The 19,654-nt window shown below is 41.8% G+C and overlaps 1 protein-coding gene across 1 annotated transcript in view; it reads right to left on the reverse strand.

Moving 5' to 3' along the window:
- ZNF804B (zinc finger protein 804B) overlaps positions 1-19,654 on the reverse strand; it is a 307,240-nt gene that overhangs the window by 236,035 nt on the left and 51,551 nt on the right. The window contains exon 3 of the mRNA XM_081931482.1: positions 1,648-1,811. Within this exon, the coding sequence (XP_081787608.1) occupies positions 1,648-1,650 (3 nt within the window). The 5' untranslated portion in view covers positions 1,651-1,811. The remainder of the gene's footprint in view (positions 1-1,647; positions 1,812-19,654) is intronic.

Below are 19,654 nucleotides of genomic sequence, written 5' to 3' on the forward strand. Positions count from 1 at the left end.
ATAATCATGAATCTAGATTCTGATTTGTACTTCCTTCTGATTTGTATTTTCAGGAATGTTGAAGCTCACAACTCATCCTCAGCACCTGCTTCCTTCTTTCTAAACCCACTCATAATATGGGTTGTTTCTATTCACAAGGGTAACATCCATAGGTGTCAACAAATGGGTAGCTTTTCTTGAGGCACGTTGCCTCAAGATTGCATGGAAATCATATTGCAAATTATGGGCTCAAACACACGGAACCTTGTTGGAATTGAACTTCTAAGTCTGAAGTTCTAAGTCTGAAGTTCAGGCATTCTTGATGCCATTGACAGCAATGAAACAACGAAGGGATGCAGCACTGAGATACCCACCACAGTCATCATTCTCACCATTCTCCACAAGATGAAGGAACACAGGAAGTTGCCTTAAACTAGGTTAGTCCATTTGTCAGTCCAGCTTAGTGTTGTCTGCACTGCCTGGAAGTGGGTCTCTGATCTATCCCAGCCCTACCAAGAGATGCCAGGGGTTGAATCTGGGGGCCTTTTGTATGCAACACAGATACTCTACCACTGAGCTACAGCCCTTCATTGCAGGACAACTGCAAGAACTATGGAAACAAGAGACGGGACCACTTTTTAAAGTGAGCAGCCTCCCGAGTGCTTTAGGACCTTGACTTTCCAGGATTCTGAAATGCACAGGCTGCCTCCACAAGCACAGGAAGGCTCCCTGCTTCAGAAGACCACTCTCTAATTTGTGCCGAGAATAACGGTGAGAGGGGTTGGAGCCAGTGAACTCATCCTTCTAGCCCGCCCACCACACCATCACAGCATGCATCCTCAACATACCAAAAGAGGGCTTGAGCATTCCAAAGATCTCTCCAACAGTTCAAATCTTCAACAACTGACCTTGCCTGCTGGAAGCATTGATACATGAGGCTGAGGAATGGCAGCTAGCAGTATTTGGGGGCAGGGGGATGTTTTGCATCTTGAATGCCTGATCCTTTCCCATTTCTTGCGGATCTTTTAAATTGATCAGGTAGTGAAGAATGCATGCATGAACCTTTCACAACTGACATGGCATGTTTTTTTTAAAAAAAAATATTTGCACTTCTGAATGAAAACACAAAATTTGTGTGAGAAGTTACATGTACTCCAGTCAGTTAAAATGGAAATGAATCCCACTTAGCAAGAATGGATTTGCTTCTTTATCACAGAAGATACCTAGTTATTTGTGAATGACGACATCACAATCACATTGATTCTTATTCATGCCCATGTCTCATCCCACAATATCGAAGGTCCAATTAAAGCCCATAGATTTGGGCTGAGTCAATTATGGCATACTTTGTCTCTAGGGACGACGTGGGCAGAAGTTAATTAGTTGGAGAAATTAAAGCCTCTAAGTTCAAAGAGTTAATTTCAACAGCAGCAAGGTGGACAGTGAATGCAGCACAACAATACGTTTGCACAGTGGGAAGACCTAGCTGGAAAGAGCCAGTTCACATTTGGTATACAAATTTTACATAACAGAAGGAACCTCACAATAAGGTAAACATCAAAGGCCTTCTAGAAGAATGGTGATTGATTCCAAAACCATATTCCTTGGCGCAAAGGGTATTTTCATATACAATATATTATTTTTAAAAATTGCTGCTCTCACACCTACCATCTTGTTTCATTTGCTGGCTGGTGGTCTGTGACTGGAGTCGCCAACCTGGGGTGCAGCTGTGTCCTTGAGGATGTCCCACTGCTCCCTTCCTGCTGCTCCCTTCATAACGGAGCATAAAGGTGAGGGTGGTTGCCTCTTCGTCTCTTGAGAAAGGCATGGAGCTGAAGGAGGAAATAAAAAAGTGCAGGAGGTGATAGGGGTTGTACTTCAGCATAAAGGTTCCCCACACCTGACCTAAAGGAACCTTGGCTGCTTGCCATTCCCATATTCCATTGCTCTTGGAGGTTGGTTCTCTGTATTTCTGTCATGCTACAGCGGAGCCATTTCCAATTTGGTGCTCCTCTGGATGCTATGGACTAAAGTTCCCATGCTGGCTGAGGCTGATGGGATATAAGTCAAAAACATCCAGAGGACATCAGGCTGGCAGAGGTTTCTATAGTGGGACAAAGTTAAAGCATGAAAAAGAAGTAGAATTGTAGAATTCAGAGTAGTAGACTTCCTATACAACACAATAAGGGCCCATCTGGATCAGGTCAAAGGCTCACCAAACCCAGCATCCTGTTCTCATAGTTCTCTCAGCCTTTGGGAAGCCTGCAAGAGGGGCAGAGCTATTTTCAGGGGACGTGTCAACGCAGCAGCAGAAACCTCCCTCTGAACTGCTGCAGCTGAAGTTGAACCTTACGATCAGGCTGCAAAGTGTCATTTGTAAATGTAAAGCAGCTCTAAATGGTGAATAAATGATTAGTAAATGTTTCCTGTAAATTACTAATCAATAGTTATAGATCCAAAGAACAATTTAGGAAGCTTAGAAGTTGCACCATCAAGCTGAGTTTCCCTGCGAAGATCGATCCATGATTCTGAAACAGCTTTCTCCAGTCTGGTATCAGACAGAAGTTTGGGTCTTTGTACTGCTTGGGGTTGATGAGAGTTATATAAAAACAGCAACAGCTGGAGGGCGCCTGGCTGAGGACAGCTGTTCCGAAGCAGATTCATACAAGCGTTGAGCCAAAGGTAGTCAGCCCAGCAATGTACAACACTCTCAGAGGGTCAAAAACAGAACCTGAAGATTTTGTGATCTTCATGGGTTGGGAAAATTTAAGTGGTGGCTGGTGCCATTTGGCTGCCTGCCTTCCACCTACCAGTCCCAAAGAGTAAGTGGAGAAAGAGCCAATGACAGGCAAAGCCATCTACTTCCAATTTTGTCCTCCTTCCCCCTGCTGGCTTCTACAGGGCCAACATTGAGTCTAAGGAGGAGAAATCTGGCAGGCTGTGCCATCCCCATGGACTGTTTGTAAGCAGGCAGGCAGGTGGGGGCTAGCTGAGAGCAGACTGGGGTTGGTGGGGCATCTGCCCAAATGGGCCAGCCTCAAATGCCAGAATTGTAGTGCTTTGAAGGGCAAAGTGGGCTTATGATGAAATAGATGATGCACTCAATTGTTGAAATCTTTCTTTTGCAGAAAAAAAGGAAACTTTGCCACCAGTCCAGGCAACAAGAAGGAGCAACCCATTGACACATCTCTCCATGGGGCAGCCGTTTTATGTTTACCAAGAATGCCTCTTGGGATGGAGCCGTAATAATGGCATTTCACAATATTTGATATCTCATCCAGTTCTCCTTAACATCAACAACACAAACACTCCAGTCTTAAAAAGATACTGTTTGACATTTCCGAAATGGTCAACATAGCGTTTTATCCCTGTTTCCCAATTACAATGTAGATGTTGACAGTATATAAATTACAGGCTTCCAATTTTCCTGGCAGAGTTCTATGTTGTATTTATTTAACAGCAGCATCACAACTCTATCCTGAAGCCTTGTAATGTGAAAAGCAAAGCTATACTGGATGGATATCTCCTTAGATGGGCTATTTTTATTCTTTGCTTCTGATGGGGGAAGGGTGACAACCCTTTCCTAACACTGAAGCCCTCTGCATGTCGTCTACTCAAAATTAAGTCCCACAGAGTTCAATGGACTTTACTCCCAAGTGAGTGGATACAGGATTGCAGCCTAAATCTGGTTTGTGTCAATAAACAATGGTTTGGATCCAGCCTTAGGAGGCAGTCAAGGAGTGTCTCATTAAACTCAGTGGAACTCACAGTTCAGGCCTAGGCATGTCCACTTAAGACACAAGTGTGACAATGATTATTTAAGCCAGCTTGTCTAACATGGCACCCTCAATTTGTTGCGAACTACTGTCACCCATAACCACTGTCCATGCTGATGAAAACTGGAATCGAGAACATCTGGATGGCTCCTGGTTGGAGATAGCTGGTTTGAACTTCCAACAAAGAAGGAAATAAAAGGCAATCTGTTCTTTATAAATCCAATCTAAGCTGCTGGACTGTTATCTATTCAGTTGAATATAATGGTACAAATGTGTCAGTCTCCCCCTACCCCTTAAATAAATTGTTGATTGAGAAAACCTGGTGATGTCTGAAAAATCAAGAGACTGAGATCCAGCCTACGCACTATGACCTTCCTGCAGAGGTTACTGTAAACCTCCACATGTTCTCAGTGGCACTAGTGCGGGTCTGGAGACAACATTTGTTTTTCATTAATGGACTTTCTAATGGCAAAGTAATTTTAATAAGCACAGCATCCATTACTATGGTTCTTGTCCATTTCTCAGAGAAACTAAGATTCACAGTCCCCATTTCATTCATTCCCCCAACATCCAAGCAAAAAAGGCCCCCATTCCTCACATTTCACAGGCAAAGAAGTGGGTGTCATTTAGATTCCTAATTGCCACTGTCAACGCAAGTCCACGCATGTCTCACTCATAAGTAAGTCTCATTCAGTTAAATGGGGCTAATTTCCACGTAAATGAGCGTGGCTTAGTCGCCTTGCAGTTATTAATATTGTATCTCTTAATAATAGCCAAGATGGGTTCTAAGCAGCTTACAAGTATAATTCATTAAAATGCACAAAACCATTTCACAAGAACATTAAATAAACATGCACCATTGAAATGTACAATAAAGCAAGTCCATTGAAACAGCACAACACCAGCTCCATCACTGAAGACCCAGGTACCCTCAGTAGCTAGAAGTGCCTTTAACCAGCTTTGATGGGTGCAAAAGCTGTGATCTGCAGAACTGACACCCATTACAAGTGCCACATAATACACTTTCCAGTCCTGTAAGAAATTGAGTGTGGCAATACCTACACTTTGGACTTCCCAGTCTGTTGACATCAGACAGGAACCTTTGCTATACCTTTTTCAGCAACTGCTTAAAACATTTTAGTTGAGGCAAGCCTTTCAGGACATATACAGTACATGTTGACATGTTTTCATCTACTAAAATAGTCTTTTGAATACTTTTAATTCCCATTTTTAATCAACTAGTTTTGATGTTTTATTTTATATTGTTGTGAACTGCTAGGAGGTTTGTTTGGTTTTTTTTTAACAATCAAGCAGTATATAAATTATGTTTTAAAATAAATAAACAAAAAAAAAGATATAGATAGCTATAACTATTATGATGTTTTCTTTAAAATACTGAGCACATGTCAAAATCTCAAAATGCCAGGATCTCAAGCACTTGGCAAGTATTAACTTTTTCTTCAGAAGCGGTATAGGGCTCTCTTTACAAAATAAAAAGTGGTTGAAAATGCAACCTAATATCCTTTGACCATGGAATCCGCTAATTTGAAAAGATCCATAATATTTTGTGGCTTCCTTATTGGTTAGTCTTTGAATATTGTAAGAAGATCCAGGGAACAGACACAACTAATGCATTTTAAAAACACACTCCTAAATTATATTTGGCGTGCCATTTAAACATAAACATGAAATGATAAAATATGGGCATTTTAGAATTAATTTTTGGATGTCATAGAAGTGTTTCTACTCATAGAATTTTGTTTTGAAAATATGCTGATCAAATGACGCACAAGGTCTACAGTAAACTAGTTTAACTTTTGAAAGCTCGCCTTATTTTATTGCATTTCCACAGAAGTGTGGGATTTCTGAACATGAAGAAAGACTACATTTTATAAACTCCTGAATAAATAGCAAGAGTCATGTAACTGCACTGGGATCTGCCACAATCAAAGCAAACCTTTTAAGCTGTGCCATCGAATCCTGCATCAGATGGGACAAAACTCTATGCTATTTCCCAGTTGACTGAAAATTTTTCCTATATTGACCTATATTTTCCATAGATTGTTTTCTCTCTATGCTGCTTTGGTTTCCACGCATCCCTTTTCCATGAGCTTAAAGCCCCCAAGGCATCACTGTTCCCTTAAAAATGTCTTGCAGTACACAGATTATTAATGATCCAAAAACAAGTTTTCGTCGAAATCAAACTGTAGTTCTTCATGAACTTTCAAAAGTTTTCCTAGATCCTGGCAACCTGATGGGTAGTTAAGATGTGCATTCTGGAACAAGGTAAGTGACCTACCAATGGTAAGGAAACTATTTGAGAGGTTACCTTCTTTTCAGTCCTAGGCATTAGAAGTCCTACCTTGTTCAGTGGGGTTTGTGTTCAAGAAAACAGGAGCAGAGAGAGACCACTGGTCCATTACGTTCAGTATTGTCTACTCCAGCCTTCTCCCTGCTGTGTATGCCAGATGTTGAACTACAACTCCCACTGGCCATGCTGCGTGGGGCTGATGGGAGTTGTAGTTCATAACATTTAGAGGGCACCAGGTTGTGGGGAGGCTGATCTTACCTACTGACTTGCAGTAGCTCTCCAAGGTTTCCCCAGATTTATCTAAAGGTAAGTTTTGCAAAACACATGCTCTACCACGGACCTTAAAGCCCATTCCTTAATAGGCTCTGAACATGCTATCTTAAACATAAAAGGTAAAGGTACCCCTGCCCGTAGGGGCCAGTCGTGACCGACTCTGGGGTTGCGCGCCCATCTTGCTTAAGAGGCCGGGGGCCAGCACTGTCCGCAGACCCTTCCGGGTCACGTGGCCAGCGTGACGAAGCTGCTCTGGCGAGCCTGCACCAGCACAGCACACGGAAACGCCGTTTATCTTCCCGCTATAAAGCGGTACCTATTTATCTACTTGCACTTAAGGGTGCTTTCGAACTGCTAGGTGGGCAGGAGCTGGGACCAAAAGACGGGAGCTCACCCCACCGCAGGGATTCGAACCACCGACCTGACAATCGGCAAGCCCTTAAAAATAGATAATGCATAAATGCAGTTTGGGGAGTAAAGCAGCAACACTTGCAATAACTTACCTGAACCAGTGGTAGAAAGGGTGATAGACAAAAAGGTAACCTATTCTTTTTTTTCTTGAGTAGCTGCAGGTTGTTCCTCAGGTTTTCCTCCCTTCCTCCTTTGTCTCCAGATAAGTTAGCGTTAAACCTTCCATTTGTTAACTTCTTGACTCCATGATGGCTACATATAAGCTTCTGTTCAGAATGGCTTTGTTTGCCTTGATTTTCTTTATTCTTTTAACCAGTAGTCTTACCAGACTACCTATTTCTCCACTCCACTGCTATATATACAGTGGTACCTCGGGTTACATACGCTTCAGGTTACATACGCTTCAGGTTACATACGCTTCAGGTTACAGACTCCGCTGACCCAGAAATATTACCTCAGGTTAAGAACTTTGCTTCAGGATGAGAACAGAAACTGTGCTCTGGCAGCACGGCAGCAGCAGGAGGCCCCATTAGCTAAAGTGGTGCTTCAGGTTAAGAACAGTTTCAGGTTAAGAACAGACCTCCAGAACGAATTAAGTACTTAACCCAAGGTACCACTGTATACCAAACTCCAACAGGCAGGATAGGAGGAAAGCTGAGAAATGGCGAGAGGCTGAACATTACCTTGAGCAAAATGGAAGTAAGGGGGTGATTCTGTGGGGAGAGCGATGAGCCAATAGCGAAAAAGCTAGGAGAGGAAAATACTTAAAGATGTATTGCAAGACGTAGCTACAGGAACAATACACCCTCCCCTGCAGAAAAGGTGGCATTTTAAGACATAACAGAAACCTGTGTATTGCAAATCAGGGTTTTAGACAGAGTTTGCCCCATAAGTCATACAAATTTTACAAGAGACATATCAAAGTGATTAAAAGGACGTAAAAAAGAAAAGAAAAAGCATAGTGAATTCCAATAATCTCCCACCCAGGTCGCACTGTAAAAAAAAGTCTGTCACCACCTGGCCATGGACTGAAAACGGAACAGGTGCTGTGACCAACAGGATAACTGATCTTTGCAACTCAAGGACCCTGTTGAGGACCAGCTAGATGAAGATGATGAAGACAGAATATTAAATCTCAATATTGGGGTGTGGTTTCTTCACCACCACCCTGCACACATATGTATATGCTTGCAGCTGGCTTAAATATTTAATTCTTTAATCAGGGGTTAAACAATAATAAATAGCCCATTTATATTCTTTGTATCATTATCAACTGTGACCCAGGATATTTAAGGATTTTGTTCTCTTTCAATTATTTCCTTAGAGTTGAGGCATAAGGTTCCCCCCCCCCCGCCCGACTGCTTTGTTTTAATACCACTAGATGGCATAGTTATATTATAAGTTCTGTTGTCTTTCCCTCTTTTAGGTGCTTAGATTAGAGGCCTTGATGACTTCATTGTTTTACCATACAAGTTTGCTGATATGCCAAGCAAACCAGCTGATTGAGACATACACTTTTTTAAAATGGACAGAACAAGAGGACACTGTTATCAATATAGAGTACAAATATGCATGAAGATCCCTGTTAAGATTTTTAAAATGCATTCCACAGTTAGGTATCATGTGTCCAAAATACACTTCTCAAACAGGGAACAAAGCCAGACTGTTTTGTTGCAGTTTACAGACTGTTTTGTGGCACCAGATTCTTCCTCATCCAGGTCTTGTCCTTGATCATGCATCTTGCTTGTCTGGATGTGTGAATGTGTGCAAATTAATTAGCCTGTTCCATAAATGTAAAATTCATATACTCCAGTTCACTGCTTTGCATAATTTGCTTCCATGTTAAAGGCTGGAGTGGCTTTATGCACTTTTAAAACATCTCTTCTAACATGCCTGTTCTCAAAATTAAACATTAAATGTTCAAACTTTTCCTCATGTAGGAGACTTGCTCCAGCCACTTGATCATTTTGCTTCCCCTTTTCTTAATCTTTTCTGACTTTACCATATCCTTTTTTGAAGCAAAACAGCCAGAACTGTACACAGTTTCCCAAGTGCGGTTGGACTATGGCTTTCTATAACAGCATTATGTGCTTCGTAGGGCCTGCTCCATTTGGACTGCCCCCTCCCCATCACAGGGCCAACAGACACCATCCGCCTTGTGAGGAAAAAAAGTGTGAGAGGCAGGCACAGATGACACCAGGCCTGACGGCACCAGGGCCTGCTCCAGTCACACAGGCCTGTCCTCCATCTTACATTTGCCTAAGTACTTCAAAAACCGTCTTGGATCCCTTGGCAGAAAGGCAGTATATAAATGCAATGTAGAAATAAATTTTCATTTCCTCCCCCCCTCCTTCTCATTTATTACATTTTTGTACCACCCTCCATCTGAGGAACACAGCACAGTTTACAATATAAAAACACAAAAATAGATACAATAATAACAAACAATAACTCTCCCTAGCATTGATTTCAGCGTTTTTCACAGCTGCCACATACAGGGTCAACATCATCATCACAGATCTATGGTTCCAAGGTCTCATTCTATTTTGAATGCATCAAAGAAGTATATATAGTAGAACAAAATATGCATCAGTCATACTACATATATTCCAAAAATGTCAATCAAACCCTGTAGCGCAAAAATAATAATAATAAAAATCACTAAACAAGCCACCTCCTTCTGTCCCCCAAGGTGTCTTTCCTGCCTCTCATCTGTGGAGACAGGTTTCACCAACAGGTCTCACCTAGGAGCACAAGCCAGTTCTCTGAATGACATAAAATTAATATATAAATTATGACAGACATGGCCGACATGGTGCCTTGCAGACGTTGCTGGACTCCCACTCCCATCAGCCCCTGAGACCATGGCCAGTGGTCAGGGATGATGAGAACTGTAGTCCAGCAACATCTGCAAGGCACTATGTCAGCCACCCCTAAATTATAGTAGCAATCCAAGTAGAGTATTTTCAAGGCTCATTGATTTACTCTCCCATGGAAGTCAGCTAGCTCATGTGGCAAGCCCCACTTACAGCTTCAATGTCCGTGAATGCAGTATTATAAACTAAAGCTTGCATTTCTGTACTACCTCTTGCAATCTTTTCGAATGCCAGTAGTAAACTAAGATCCAAGTATGTAGTGCAGCACTCAGGTGACCCCCTTCACTTTGACAACTATCAATCCAAGCTGGCAAGGGCAGCACGGACTAATAATAATAATAATTATAATAATATCTGCTTGCCATCAACCAACCAATCCTGTTTCAACGAAATGAACTTCCTTCCACACATTGATTCTTATTCTTTATCACAAGCCTGATTTTATTAAGACAAAATGATTTCAGGTACACATTTCTCCTTGCCAACAGCATTTAACAGCCATCATAAATGTAGTTGATTTAATTTTAATAGGCTTTATTTCTAAGGTGTAAGGAAACAAAAATCAATACGGTTCATAATTCTTTAATCGCTCCTTAGGCTCTTGTGTACACGGTGCTCCCATGATAAATTATTAGAGCTGACACCCCACCATGGCAGAATATCTTTTTAACTGGCAAGAAAAAGGGAAAGGATCCAAAATTTGTGTGCATGTATAATGATGTCACATTCCCAGTCCAATGAATACTGGTTGGTTGGATCAGCATTGCACCTCCGCATCCCGCCCTCGTCCCCTTCCCTTCTCCCTTTGCACACTTGGGTCAATACATTATTTCCTGGTCTGCTAAATCACCTGTTGTCATGATGTCCAAACTGGGAAACCATTGTTCAAGTGCTTCCTACAAAGCAGGACTGCAAATCACAATCGTACCCTGGGTTGTAATTATCCTGGTGTAGATGCCAACTCTATGGGGTCTTGGTCCCTTCAGGACCCCCATAAAATACTTTGTGGGGCTGCCCCCCATATTTTTTAACAAGTTGGTGCCTTCCTTGCTCCCTTCCTTCCTTCCTTCCTTCCTTCCTCACTTAGGCAGCCACCTTGCCCCCAGCCAGGCACTGCCCTCTTTTCCTGGCTTGCTTCCTGGCTTTCAGAGCCATTTCCAAGTACATCTGAGCCAGGAGAGGTAGCTGGGGAGAGGCAGATGGGTAGGCAGGCTGGCCGGTAGAAGAGGCAGGTGGGCAAGCAGACAGAAACTTCTTGCTCATGAGTGGGTGTTGTAAGGCCAGGAATGATGGGTGTTGCAGTTCAGGAACATCTGGGGTGCCAAAGGTTCCCCACACGTGTTCCATCAAATTAGGTTCAGTGACTTATTAGAAATTATGAAAGGGATTTAAAAGTGCTTAATTGTGGCTGTTAATGTAAGCTCACGGTTCTTTCTTTTGGTTGCTGCTGTTGTTGTTGGACGAAAGTTAATCTGCTTTCTCTGAAAACTAATTCCGCCCCCATTTCCCAGCAGAGCAATATCAAACATTTATATATTTACAGATTTTTTTTCATGTCAAACAATGCAGTGCAGCAGTCCCATGAGGAGCTTTGGGCAAAAACTGCTGTAAACATTCGGAACACACTAGCCTCAGACACACAGAAATTAATGATCTCATTGCAATTAATAAAACACAAACGTTTCATTAGAGCAAAGGAGGGAAGAGCAACTCTGACCCCCCCCCCCGCCCAGCTATCACAGTTTCTAAACATGCACAGTTCCTTTGCTGTGAAGCTATTTCACACTTTTAATTATGCAAGCAAAATTATGCAAGCAGGAATGATACACTATCTTCAGATGCTTTAAGGCCCATAGTTTTGCGAAGAGGGGGAACCCACCACCCTTCTCTAACTTTCAACAGCTCAAGGGTTACTCGCTGTGTGAAAAACAGAAAACTTTTCAATGTATTTTCTGTTGAGTGGATCTTAAATGTTTATCACCAGGCAGGAATGTAAAGTTTAACTGGGAAGATAAAACTATTCGATGCTGAAATGTGTGCATTAGAGACAAACAAAGTAAAATGCCTTTTTTATTCCCTTCCTTCACCTTGTAATCACTGGTAATTCAGCTGAGAGGTCTCAGCATCTGTCATACTCTTCAAAAAGCTGCAATTTCTCTCTCAGGTTTGCTCTCTGCAAAAAAACACAAACAATACTACAGCAACCTTCCTAAAAATTTTGCAAAATCTCCTCCTCTGTGCTCTGCTAGCATTGTCCTGGAAACCCAGAGGATATTCCTGAGAACATGATAAAACCCACCTGTGGCAGACTTTGAGCTGTCAAATTTCAGTGGTGCCCTGTGCAAAGCTAAATTTTGGCATGTGCCTCTCACCGCCTCTCATACTCCATTCTACATCATCGTTGCTGCACTCTAAAACCACCCCTGAATCCACCTCACATAGCATTATTGTTTCTGATCTACTGCAACGTGGCATGAATGCAACCTCCTTCAGTTTGGTGCTGCCCAGATGTTTGAGGCTACAACTTACATCATTCCAGACAATCAGCCAAGTTGGCTGGGGCTGATGGAAGTTGGGAAGGTGCCCAAAACACCTGGAGTGCATCAGTCTGGGAAGGGTTGCATTAATGGCACTGCTAACTTTTGCAAAGGTTCCCTGGAGACAATTGGCTTGTATTCAATTGTGCTCCTCTGCTGAATGAAGGTTCTTTGATCCTTCTAGGTGTGGGAAAACTCGCCCATGCTCTTCCAAAGGGTACCCCAACCATCGGGGGGGGGGTTCAAAGAAAAGAGACCATCTGGGGAAAAATGTGTCCATCCTTACCACTTATGGAAGCAAAAGCAGAGGGGCATATATGGATACAGCACAGTAGCTTCACTCTCTCCTTTCATGGGATGACTAAGTGAGCGCTGGCAATTTCTGCTCCCGTTTCCATCAGAATTTTGTAACACCCCTACATCTCGCACAACCCATACCATGCAGCGCAAGGGATTACGGATGGGGTCCCCTCCATTCCTATCGCAGTCCCCTATCCTGATGGTGTTGGATAAGTATAAATCAATAACTGGGCTATAACTGACATGCTCCTCAAAATATTCCATGCATGCAAGAAACAAAAATCCATATATTTAAAAGCCAGGCAATGACATAATGAGAACTGGTAAGGGAAGCATTTTTTATTTTATTTTTTAGTTTGGATTTATGTACTTGTAAATCCATAAATTTGTTCTAGTCAATGTGATCTATCGTTGCTTAGGCAAAGTGCGTAAATTTAATATAAGGGGAAATATAAGGGAAATTGCTTTTAAGTACTCCTCCTCCTCCTCCATTAGAGCCCAGCATGAGGAATTTTATTTTTCACCCTCTGCATGATTTGTTTTAATGCTGAATGATTAATGATACAGTATAACTTCATATTGGGAAAACAGACTTCCTTTTATGACTTTGGATGGATAATTTAGCAAGAGAGTTAATTTAGGCTTTCTACTCTGTTCTCCAGACGAAGCTCTGAAACCAACTATTTAAATCTAGAAAGTATTGAATACTAATTATTCTGAATTAATGCACAGATCCTTCATGGACTCTAATGGTCTCAGTCTCAATTTATAAGTACTGTACAAGTGCAGACAAGAAGAGGACCCTTGATGGCATTCTTTGGACACGTCCGCAAAATTAGTCCAGTCTTTCTACTGAAATTTAAGCCCTTTTCAGCCATGGACTGTTTCTAGCTGAAGGTGTTTAAAAAATGGAAGAGGAATATGGAGGGTTGTAGCCAAAGTTAGTTCAGTCACAAAAATGTCTAAGGCAAGATATGTGTTCAACTAGTCCCCCTTGCCATTTGTTCTGTGTTTCTAAATATTTTACCATGTTTTGGAAATGTCAACTTAAGCCTGCACCCTCAACTTCAAGCTCACAAGGACCTGAGACTTCATTTTTTACATTAGGTAAAGCCTCCATCTTTACAACCCCTTGACTAATGCCTTTCTCCTCTCAAGAATAGTCCTTGTATGTGCCTCCGGCACATATAAGTTGTTTTGGTTACTGGGTATGCAGCCAGCACGACATTGCTTTTGCAAATGTCCATTAAGCCTTTACAGTTGTATAATTGCAATGTAATGCCTGGAGGAACTCAAATAAGAGAGTTCAAAATGTCAATGTTTAGCTTTATGTTATCTGCCATGAAAATTCAACAAAGAGAGAAAACACAGTTTATAACTTCCCCGACCAAAGGATGATACTGCACCATGCAGAAAAGTTCTCTATGCCACCTTCAGGCCTTCAAGAGTCCTCAAACTAGCTAAACCTCAGTCTAACAAAAAGAGATTGAAACAATGGAAAAGCATGAGTTCCTTGGACAGAGATGACCCCATCATTAGACAGAGGTAGACATTACCTTAGGCATGACATTTTGGGTGCCATGAAAGAGACAGCGAGCAACCTGTTAAATTGTTTAATTTATTATAGTGCTGCTTTTACTCCCAAGGAAGGACACTTGTGCGATTTTCTGCCTCAGGTACCAAAATAATTTGGTCATTCTTTGTACAATGCTGTTGATTTGGGCTGGAGGGCAGGGATTTGTGGTTCTGGCTCAGGCAGCAAAATGTCTTGAGCTCAGAATTTGAGCAGAAAGAAAAAGTGGTATTTTTACATGTTGCAAGCCTCCTTAAGCATGGTTTAAACTATGGAAAGGCAACATGCAAATAAAATGATGTTTGTATTAACTCCAAAATGAATGCATACTCTTTTGCATATCTCCTCCATGACATTAATGGTTTCATGCAGATAATTGCTGGCCATTAGAACTGGACCCATAGTTGCAACAGAAGGTGGTGTGCTTCCGTTGCAGATGCCAAGATCAGGGTAAGTATGTTTGGGGATAGCTCTGACTTATTGGTGCAGTAAACGTGTCATTTATATCACATCCAGTGCAAGAAAATAATTTCCCATTTAATCCCACCTAAGGCTTTAGCCAAAGAGGTTTACATCCCAATTACTGTGCAATTAACAACTTTGCTGCTATTTAATTTTCTTGCTAAGTGGGTGGAGTGCAAGGAAAATGCACCCAGGCATACAGAAATGAATGCAGAGATTCCTGACACATACACTACTGCAGAATGCCAATCAAGGAAGAAATGAAATCGTACATAGAGCAGAAGAAGATTCCTAGTGACATTTACTGTGGGGAGTGATAACACAACCATAATTGCATTACAGACAGATATAGGTTTTCTGCATTGAATGTGATGAGAATGAGATGTTAAACCTTTGAAGATGGATAAGAAATGACAGGAAATAAATTAGGTTTGCAGTAATCTAACATAATGTTAGGTTGCCGTTGTTATACAAGAAGCAGGGAGGTTCTGTAGGAATACACAAAAGTGACCAAACAGAAAGTGGCAGGAAATCATAAGTAGTATGATTCACTGTGCAATTTGAGGCCAGTTATTCACGTCTCAACTTACACATAAAAAAGGTCAGCCACACTTAAGCAAGAGGAAGCGTAAACTCCTCCCGACACATGCTATGTCCTTGACCGTGTAGGCATGCCTATAAAAATAAATGTATGGCCAAGGGCAGGTCTTCAAGGTAGCTTCATACAAATAGGTCCTTTTGGATCTGGAATAGGGAACAGGTCCTTTTGGATCTGGAATAGGGCAGAATGTGGAGTGGAACTGGGTGGGACAGGCGCAAGATGGGGGAACGGGAACATAACAGGGAGAGGTAGGCTTACGCATACTCCAAAGATAGGGGGCAGGAACGGAACCTCTGGGTAAAAAGGTTGCAGCCTGTATTTAGAGCTTGCTTTCTCTCATTTGAAAGAGCCAGGTGGACCTGGTATTTCCATGCTATTAGAAATGAGGGATGGAAGAATCTGTCAATTTCAGTTCCCAGTTTTTCAAAACTCAAGTTCAGCTCGCCACATCACTTTGCAATATGTTTATTTTAAAAAGTCCTCATGATCATTCAAAAGCATTTTAGTGCTAATTTCTCCAAATATATTACTATTATTATTAGAATTGCACAAGGTATGTCCTATGAATGTCATGGTGCACCACAATTTGCAGACTAGATACAAGGACCAGGTTGACCTTAAATGTCCTCCTTCCTGTCAGCTCCAAATACACAACTTGTGTTGCAACAAATAATCACCCGATCGTGTTGGATGCTGACAGCTGCTAATGGAATGGCTTGATGTGTCAAACAATAATCTAAACCTTGAACCTGTGCCCAGGCTTCCAGGCTGGTGCCACCGCCTCCTCTAATTAGCAACTCAAAATTTAGAAACCAAAAGGTAATTAGTAAAGTCATTGCCTGAAAATATATGATAGCCACTTAGCAACAGTGCCTTGCAGCTTGCAAGAAAACATGTGCAGAATGGACTTTTTGCAGCAGGGGGGATTGCTACAGGAGCTTCTCACTTGTTTTGTTGAACAACTCAATATTTAATCCCGTTCCAAGATGCATATTGATAGGGGGTCTTTATTTTCCTTGATGAGAAAGTAGGAATGAAACTGTAAACTGGTCCTGACAGAAACAGATGCAGATTTTGCAGGGATCAAATAAATCAGGGAAGGGGAACCTTTGACCCATCAACCCTGACCATTGGCCATACTGGCTGGGGATACTGGCAGTTGGAATCTGCAGGGCACCAGTCTTCCCACCCCTGGCACAGGTGGCATCAATGTCAGAGACGAGTCCAAGGAGTGGGGGAATGTGTGGGCAGAGGCAGGGGAGCAGGACAGTGGCTCGGGGGAAGGGGCCAGTGATTTGTGGGATTCTGTGCCACCCGTGAGGCAGGTGTCAGAGTGATGGAAGAGGAGACTCAAGGGGAAGAGACCAGGCAGTCAGAGACAGGTGAAAGGAGGTGGGAGAAGAGTTGCAATGAGTCTCAGAGGCAGAAGAGTCAATGATGCTCCCAGGGAGAGTTGTGGCTTTAGAATCTCCCCCGTCCTCCTCTCCACTGTCTCCACGCACAAGGTGGGACTTAAAGCCATGGGAGCAGCTGAAGCTGCCAGTCAGGGGGAGTCGTGGGGCGCTTGCAGGCACCACCATGTCAGACAATGGGGTTTAAGTAAACTGAAAGGGTCACACTGTTGCTCCCACTGTCAAAGCACAAGACTGTGAAGGAAGATTGCCTAGACAGCTAATTAGCAGGGGGTGGTGTATATAACCCTTGCACATTAGGAGCTGGTGTGACTGAGAGCTTTGCCAATAAAGATATAAACTTCCAAACGCATGTCGTCATTGGGTTGAGTGTGCCTGGGAAATCCACTGGTCTATGTGAAACAAAGCAAACCAATCTAGAAAAGCTGTTATTTAAAGCAGGACAAAAGCAAGACAGGCTCTCTTGATACTGAACATTTCTTGAGACAATGTGTGCAACGGCAGGCTATCCATTCCTTGAAACTTGAATCTGGCAATAGAATTTTCTTTTCTGTCTCTGTGTTTTGGGGGACAACAGGGTGTTTGTCAGTGTGGATTCAATGCCACAATTTGAATAATATGTTCAGCAATCGCCGCTGCACTATTCATAACCAGTTGATTCTCTCTAGCTACAATTACACACCGTGTTTGTTTGTTTTTAGAACTCGCTGTGTGGTGTTAATTTTCTGTCTTAAATAACATACATTATTAAAAGATATAAATCTTCCCCTCCACGCAAGCCACCCAATAATTCAATCATTATTTCATTAAGCTGCACAATATCACCCTGAGGCAGGAAGCCCATCTTTAAAATTTACAGCAGGCTCAATCCACAACATATACTGGTAGTTCAGCCTGACCTCAGTTCATAAGATACAAAGGTCAATAGCACAGGGAATACTGCAAATTACTCCCATTTTGGAAAGCATTTTCAATCACTCATTCATCCATCTAAACACAAGCTGTATACCCAGAACCATTAGATGTTCTTCTCATAACTGTTTAACAATCCCCTGCCAAATCTCAATCTTTCTGGCTGCATATGATAATTTTGATTTGCAACGGCTCAGGATTGTTTGGCTTCCATGTAGTCAGTCATAACTGATAGAAAACATTGGCTTTTTAAAAAAATAAAAACATTGCCCAAATTATGGAAAAGCTGTAAAGAAGTCAATGAGGGCATAATCAATCAGTGAAACTAACTCGAGAATGGCTCTATAATAATAGATAGGATGAAAACTGCCTTGATTAACAAAATCTGAGAAAAATATAAGCAACAAGTATAAGCTAGATGGATCTTTGGAATGCAGGGCTCTCTTTTTCATATGATAGTAGGACCCAAAATGTGCCATGAAAGGGAGAATATGGAGTTTTTGAACCCCAGATTTTTTGAAAAGCAAATACACACACATACTGCCTTCTTTCAGAATCCAAGGCAGCTTTGACTGTCAATTCACAATGGTCAATGGTCGATTCACAATTAGTAAGAATAAGTTGTCTTCCACTTCAAATACATACACACACATTCCCATGCTGATAGTTGCTTAATAAAACTAGGTTTTAGCAGCAATTTTGTCCAATTCAATAGGATATTGGTCTAGAGTTACAAGTCCTATCCTAACACTGAAATTTAACATTCAAGTGCCTGCATTAATAAGATAGCCATCAGTATAAATAAATATTGCTGGTTTGAGTTGGTTTCAGACTTTGTAGCAGTTCTTTGTATACTTAGATTAAAACTATAGTCATTATTTACACTTGTCAAATTTCAATTTACACTGTGTACTTTTTCATGCATATCACCATAATTTTTGCAGTCAGTGTGAAAAAAACCCTGAACTTTTCAACGAAACATTGCAGCTGAACCCTAGCTATACAAATAAAAGTGCATTGCATTTATTCAACTCTACAACGAGATCTTTGAAAAATATTAGACATGGACTGGAGAGAGACCCAAGTTTGAATCCTCATTCAGCTTTGAAGCATAGTCTGATGGGGCATTGTAAGGGTAAAATGACAACCCTAAATGTACCTGGAGATGCCGGGGATTGAACCTGGGAGTTCCTGCATACAAGGCAGACGCTCTACTACTGAGCCATGGTCCCTCCCCGCACTCCTGCACTTGTCTGGAACCAAAAATCTCAACTGGCTTCTTCAGTAGTGCTCTCACCACTGCCAGGGGAATCAAAGAAGGAAACCACACCACCACTCCTCTCAGAGAGGCCATAAACCACCTACAAAGTCCAGACACTCAACCCAGTTCAACCCAGTTCAGCTACATCATTGTGTAGCAGGGGATTTCAAAGATCTCCACCGGAGATCCAGGAGAACCTATGACAGTCAGATCTGAAAATGCAGAGCTGAACAAACAAATATGCATTTTTTGATGTCCCTGAATGTAGAACAGGACTGTAAATCCAGAATCAATGGAATTATTAAACTCTTACAACCAAAGCAGCATTTGCCATGAATGTGCACTATAATCTGGCTTTTCACTCCACAAGCAGAAGCACTACTTGGATACAAAAAGTCAGTCTTAGGTAGGTATGTATAATAGTTCTGTAAGTATATAACTTCTGCAAGTATTGGCCTGGAGGATTTTGACAGAGATGTGTTCACTGGAGAAAATGGGGGGTGGGGTGGGGCGATCACTGAAGCAATGACCTCTGCAACACACCATTCACTAACATCCTAATTTCCTAATGGAATCTGAACGTCAGTTGATTGACAGTCCTGGGAGAACAAAAATCACTGTCCCCATACAATAAAAGGGTAGCTTCCATCTGATACTAGAAATCATGACTTTTGTTTTAACGGCATATACGTAAAAACAATTCCTTTCCTTACTCTTTTTTTAAAAAAAGCTTTTCATCCTCTGGAAGCCTGCAAGGAGATTCTAGTAATTCAAATAATAGATACTGAGTACGCTGGTTGCTATAGCATTTATCTGGTTACTTCATCAGCACCTGGGACCTATTACAAAGTAATTTGACAGATTAATTCCTGTTGTGAACAAGCGGGGAATCAAAGAAGGAATTTGAAAACCAACTCGCTAAGGATGTTTAGCAAATAATAATGAATTGAATGCATTCAGACCAGGAAAC

This window comes from Podarcis melisellensis, assembly GCF_964234715.1.
Source record: "Podarcis melisellensis genome assembly, chromosome: 12".
Taxonomy (NCBI): Eukaryota; Metazoa; Chordata; class Lepidosauria; order Squamata; family Lacertidae; genus Podarcis; species Podarcis melisellensis.